The sequence below is a fragment of the Morone saxatilis genome, unplaced genomic scaffold (assembly GCF_004916995.1).
Source record: "Morone saxatilis isolate NCDOM2014 unplaced genomic scaffold, NCSU_SB_2.0 Contig1, whole genome shotgun sequence".
Lineage (NCBI taxonomy): Eukaryota > Metazoa > Chordata > Actinopteri > Moronidae > Morone > Morone saxatilis.
Window position 1 is genome coordinate 2121130 of NW_023339651.1, and position 6519 is coordinate 2127648.

Here is a 6519-nt window from a genome sequence, read left to right on the forward strand (position 1 = left end):
TTGTCTGTACATATAGGAGGGATACAAGAGACTACAATACACACAGGACACCATGAAGGTCCTGGACTGTGTTAGAGTGGCAATCTGGAAACTACAGGAAAAAGGAGATTAAATGCACAAAAATGATGCTTTGTCAAATCAAACAACATATTATTTTATCTTATTAGAGATTTTTAAAAACATTTTAAGCCTTAATTAGAGATTCAACAGTAGAGTGATGACAGGAGATGAGGAGAAGGAACTCAGCAGCCACCCGAGTGTTTTCACTTCTTTTTATTTTTTATTATTTAGTCTTTTTAAAATGTGACATCAAAACATCACCAACAGAGCAAACTGCCGCATTTTGGGAAGTTGTTATTACTTTAATATTTATTATTATATTATTATTATATATTTTCTTACCTTAAGTTTTAGTTTAGTATACTCAGTACTTTGTTAGTGTTTTTTTCTCATTAATTTTGTACAGATGACACTATCACAGAGATATAGTGTTTGTGGTTTGGGGTTGTGGGAGAGTCCTTGTTCAAGTTCTTATCGATTGTTGTTTAACTTATTATCATTTAATTATCTATTTTTTGTTTCAATGTCTGTTACTTTTCATGTTTCACATGGGAATTTACATGGGCTTCACACATTACACCACAAAAATGTTCCAAAACCACGACATATACATGTGGTCACAAATGTTTTTTCTACAATGGTTGTTTCAGTTCGGACTGAAATGTGTCCATAACATCGAGTATCCATGATTGTCAAGTGCCAAGAAATCCTCAAAATGTCAAAAGTTTTCACCAGTCCAACCAAATGTTTTCATCCATCTTTCCTTCATCAGGTTTCCTCACATACAGTCAGTGATAATCGACTGTATATAAGGAAACCAGAAACATCCTCAGACACCAGCCTGAAGGTGAGATGGCTCAAACATTAGGTGAGTAAAGCAGACTGGTGAAGGACTGTGTGATGTGATTTAATTGGAATGAGCTTGAACGGAAGTGGGGCCCTCGCTGTGTGTTTGTTCTCAAAGAAATGTACCCATAATATACGCTTCTTCCATCAGAGAGCTCCTGATTTAGATTTGATTGAGGCTGAACTGCTTGTTTGAGAGTGTTAGATTAAAACACGGTTCTTGTTGCATTCATTTTATCTCTCTTTATACACTCTATGATATGGTGTCTGCACCAGAACAGACACAGAGGGCAACATAAAGTGGATTCTCAACAACCTTGTTAACAAGCTTTGATGAAAGCTTTGATGAAATGATGCTGTCTGATGAGCTCTCTCTGACCAGAACATCTCACTATCAACCCTCCTCTGATGTACTCAGACAGCACACTCTCCCTTCAGGACTGACAGATGATTATTTAGTATTTGATGTTACGTTAATAAGTCAGAAATTATTTTATCTGACTTTGAACATTACCAAAAAAACCTTTTCCAGACAAATCTTAAACATGAGGATATTTACTTTAGATGAAAGACAAAGTAAAATGTAGAGAAACATCTTTATCCTTCATTATCTTTATTTACTGTAATTCTGTTAGTCTTTAGGAGAGCTTCTTCTCTTGCACAAGCTTTTGTTTACTTTAACTCCATGTCTATTTGAGTGTATGCAGATAAAAGTGTAAATATGTGAATGTGTGCATATCTTTTTTATAGTGTAAAAAAATATTTCTCACTGTAAGGAATCATGACTTCGGATAAACTAGTACATTTTGAACAGCCCCCAGCTGTGTTATTCAGTGTTTAAGAGGTTTTGGTGCAAGCAGTGTTGAATACAACAACAGAAAATCACAATAACAGCGTCTACAAGAGGATAAAATGTGAGCTGACCTGGTTTAATAAGAAAGTAAGGCATTATCTGAGGAGTGTTTGATATGTGTACCTGCGGAGCGTGCTGAGCGCATCAGTCATGGTGTTGCAGCGCTTCAGGAGGGCGTCCAGGCGGTGCGGCTCTTCTTTCAGGAACTTAACAGCCTCCACCTCCACCCTCAGAACCACTCGCATCTTACTCTGCAGGCTGGGGAACTGGTCTGCACGGCAGGAGGGAGAGGAAGGGGTAAGGAAGAGTGGCGGAGGGGGGGTGATAGGCAGGGAAAGACAGGTGGATGAAGAGAGAAAGTCAGAGGGATGTGTTCAGATAATGATGTGTGTAAGAATGGAGGTGGAGAGGGAGGGAGGGAGGGAGAGGAGATTACAGGAAGGGAGGACAGGATGCTGTTTCTGTCGCAGCTATTTGAAGCCACTGGATTTTCCTGTCATATCCAAGAAGGAGGATTCGGTGGAGGTCGGTCAAATGAGAGAGAAGGGCATGCCGGACGTGCAGTGACAAAAACAAAGTCTGTGCTTGTCTGTGGGTGGATGTGTGTCCATTCGCTGCCAGAATGTGGACGCTCAGATGTCCTGAAAAATGTCCGCCTGCCACTCAAATGCTGAATCAAAGCACAGTGTTGCAATTGCAGGCGCTAGGTGGACATGCTAACTAGCAGCGGCCAGCGTACATGTTATTATAATGAGGCTCATTAATATTCAAGATGGAGAGTGGAAGTACACGGGTCAGTGCGGCAGGACAAGAGGTTAAACCTGAAATACCAATTAAAAGTCTGAGAAGATTCATAAATATTCATCTGTGACTTTGTAGAACATCTTTTTTTGGGGGGGGAAACATATCTCAGTGTTAATTATGCATCACATCCTATTTACATATACAGTGTACACATTTTATATTAACATCTACTTCAAAACTGTTTTAGTTCACAAGCATGATGGATAATCATCTCTGCTTGGTCTATATATCATATATATGTATATATATATATATAATATCAGACATTCTAGGTCCTATATAATCAAAGTCAGGTATTCCATGGGTTAAAGGTCGAATGGTAACTAACCAGTAATGTACAATATGTAGAAAAGGCTGATTAGTTTGTAGTTTTAGTGTTTTCATGGGATTTGTTGACAATAACACACAGAGAGAACAGCACCAGACTTATGCTTTAAAGGCAGAAACATGCTTTTGTATAATGAGGCTGCAGCAGCGGTGAAACAGCAGCGTGGGAAAGTGAGAGTTGAAAGCAGCTTCCCTGAAATCTGTTGCAATTTAAGGGTGAAAGCACCGAGATAGACGGTGAAAGCCACTAAGTGTCTGCGGCTCAGAGGGAAGTATATTGACTGCCGAACAAACTAGCAAAATGACTAAAGGAAACACCAGAAAAGTCCCGGTATTCACAGTAATCTCCAAACATACAAAGAAGGTCATAACAACACTTACTTTTGAGCTCAGTGAGCGTCTCTCCCAGCATCCTCAGCTCTTTGCTCTTCTGCTCCACATCCTGCTCGGTCACCAGGCCGTGGTTGACTGATGAGTTCCTCTGCAGCTCCTCCACCGACTTCTCCAGATCACTGTGGACGACCACATTCACATCACTCAATGCTACATGTGGTAAATAATGTCAGAGCTGTCTCCCTAATGCCACCATTCGGCCAATTAAACCTCGGGTGTCCCATCTGTTGTCCGATACCGATGTCCTGCACATTATGACCTAATTTCACAAAACGTTTATCAGGAAAATGTCAAGCTTTCTATTTGTCATATGTAGGACCAGAAATCATTTGACATTGTTCAGTTGCAGTCGTTTCCAGACTTTTTAAATTGGTGGTGGCACAAGAGGTGCACTGACTTATACAGCGGGTGGCATGAAGTATGTGTCTCAGCTTTCCATTTATTCCCAATTATTACAATTCCAACACTGTTTATGAATCCCAGTATGCACAACTATTCAAATAACACATTTATACCACATGCTTAAAACTGCATGAGATAGAATAAAGTGGACATGTCTGCAAAGGGGAGACTCGTGGGTACCCGTACAACACATTTTCATTCGAACATCTTGAGGTCACAGTTTATGGGATCCCTTTGAAAATCAATCATGAAAATCAATGAAGACCATGTCACTTTTTCCTTTGGAGCATTATTTGTCACCGATGGATGCGTTAGGTTCTCAGGTTTCATATGATACCAGTATCTTCACTAGCTTTAAAACGGAGCTCGCTACAGCTTCTGAAACACAGTGTGGAGTGAAAAAGGTAATGATAACAGGGTGGCCAATCAGATTTTTGGCCAGTGACACCCCTGAAATCTGATTGGCCGCCCCCCCTCTGATAACTCTCTAGTGACTATACCTAAATGTTGGTATCACAACAGTTCTTTCTGTTATCTTGTATCTCGATGAACCCACATTAAACAATGTCCAATGACTAACAGCTGAACAAGGACTTTCTCTACCTAAAATAGGTAAAAACTGGCAAATATTTGATTCAAATAAGAATCTGATCAGAGTGGACCAGACTTTCACAGTTTTGGTACTTTACAGTTTTTGATTTTTTTTTGATACTCAGCTCTCAGTGTGTGTGAGGTCATGCTGTCCCTGTGTGTTCCCTGACACCAGCGCAACCAAGAACCATTATTTATTGTGCTTGCTGCATAAATCAATCGTGCTCTGGACTCACTGCAGCTGCTGAATGAGCAGCTCCTCCTGGTTGAGGTACTTGAGTCTCTCCTCCTCCACCAGGAGGCGCTGTCTCTGGAGCGGGTCCTCCTGTGTGCGCATGGCATCCAGCATCATGAGGCTCAGCTCCGACTCCGTCTGCCTCAGCAGAGACAAGACTGAGTCCTGGTTCTCCAGCTGGGACACCAAGACACATGGTTAATTTTATTGACCCATCACGTCCATTTTAAGCCTTATTTCCACTGCATGATACCGCTCGACTCCAAAATTAAAGGACTCTTAATGAGTGAATCAGCCAAAGAAGCAACTGTAACTCGAAAACAACGAACCTAAGAAAGGCCCAGATCTCAGTCCACCTTTGCCTGATGAAGGACAAGCAGTCTTCCGAAACTTTGCAACAAAGGCAGGAGTTGTAATTTAAGTCAGATTTTTGGAAACACTCTAATCTTAACCGGGACAGAGCTTTTTTGTACATAGCTCCAATCCTTTTCAGGCAGGAGTCATGTTTGTCTTTTCTGGATTTATGTTGGGTCGTGAGAGCACAGTTCTTTTTCGGGGGAGGGAGGCCCCATTTTGGATCAGGGCTGTAGCTGGAGGCAGTTGTCCCACTTCTGGGCTCAGCGTCGGTTTCATGGACTGTGCCTATTCCAGTTCTGGTGCCTTCTCCCAACCCCTTACCATCCCCCATTCATTTCTAAATAACCAAGCTACCATGAATAGCGAATGCAAAACCGTGCCGTGGTCAATTGAAAAAGCGCAGACGTATCAGGAACACCTTCGCTTCAGATTCTCTGCCGTAAGAGTAACAGCTCATTTTCGTTAGATAGTGTGTGGATGAGTGAAAGAGAGAGTGTCTCGTTTCTCCTGCAAGTGTTCATTTTAAACTTTTGTTGTGCTAAACAGTGTTCTGGGGACCTTCTATTATTCTAGAAAACCAGTCATGACTTTAAATACTAACTTTTTGCTGGGCAGCTTTTTTGGACACCATCTGCTCCCTTGGCCCTTGATGCCTCGCCTCGGGGGGCCAACAGCCTGTTGACAGTTTTTTTTTTTTTTTTTTTTTTTTTTGGGTTTCCCGGCCCTTTGCAGATGCATCTCCACTGTACAAGGGGCCTGCAGGCAGAAACCAACGGCACTGGTCCGCAATACAACTGTCGCAGGCTACGCAACATGCACGGTGTGTGTATCGAGTTTTTTAGTTCTGCCGTAGATAAAAACTTGATACCAGTCTAACACGACGACTCCGCAATCACAATCCCTCTTCTTATGAAGGTTAAATGCTTATAAGAGGTTTTTATTTAACTTTTGAAAGACTTTTTTGTTGCAGGTCTGAAAGTGTGTTCTTAATATTTCCTACCATGGTACTGGCTCGGGACTCTTACTCCGCCTTTGGTGTCCCTTCCTCTCTTCATTTTCACTTGGTAGACTTAGTACTTTTGATTATGTGGTGCCCCCTGCAACATAACAGTTCGGGGAACACCAGGAACGTTCACATTCATTCAATTCATTCAATTTATTTGTATTTGAGCGCGAACTTCATAACGGTAGCTTATCTTCAGGGACGACTTTTTCAAATTAGAGCAGGTCTAGACCGAGACTTCCTTATAAACATTTACCAGGCCAGCAGTTATCCCAACCATGAGCAGCACTTGGCTGACAGGGGCAAGGCAAACTGCCTTTCTTAACGGCGAAACCTCCTCCCGGGACGATCCTTCGGCTGCTAGTGTGGGTTGGTCATCTCCCTTGACCAGTTGGGGGAAGAGAGGAGAGAGAGAACAGAGGGAGATGGAGATCATGGAGAGACAGATCAGGATGTACAGCACTAAGCGTATGCACACTACCATTAATAGTCATGAATTCGATGACGATCATTGACTGAGCTTTCTTTCAGTTCTCTTGAGTAAGCGACAAGGGCACACAAATTTCAACCTGCGGCACTGTTACTTTACTGCAAACATCTCAACTCTTCACTTCTCTCTTTTTCCTCTGGCACTGTCCGTATTTCACC

The 6519-nt window shown here is 41.9% G+C and overlaps 2 protein-coding genes across 2 annotated transcripts in view; both read right to left on the minus strand.

Annotated features, from left to right (window-relative positions):
- The window catches only part of LOC118333365 (SRC kinase signaling inhibitor 1-like), a 16046-nt gene extending 14357 nt beyond the window's left edge, over window positions 1-1689 (minus strand). Inside the window, exon 1 of the mRNA XM_035668971.1 lies at window positions 1677-1689. Within this exon, the coding sequence (XP_035524864.1) occupies window positions 1677-1689 (13 nt within the window). The remainder of the gene's footprint in view (window positions 1-1676) is intronic.
- Window positions 7-6519, minus strand: part of LOC118333373 (SRC kinase signaling inhibitor 1-like) — an 11649-nt gene continuing 5136 nt past the window's right edge. The window contains exons 3-6 of the mRNA XM_035668981.1: window positions 6128-6253; window positions 4513-4688; window positions 3272-3402; window positions 7-2030 (exon numbers count right to left, since the gene is read on the minus strand). Coding sequence (XP_035524874.1) covers window positions 1855-2030; window positions 3272-3402; window positions 4513-4688; window positions 6128-6253 — 609 coding nt within the window. The 3' untranslated portion in view covers window positions 7-1854. The remainder of the gene's footprint in view (window positions 2031-3271; window positions 3403-4512; window positions 4689-6127; window positions 6254-6519) is intronic.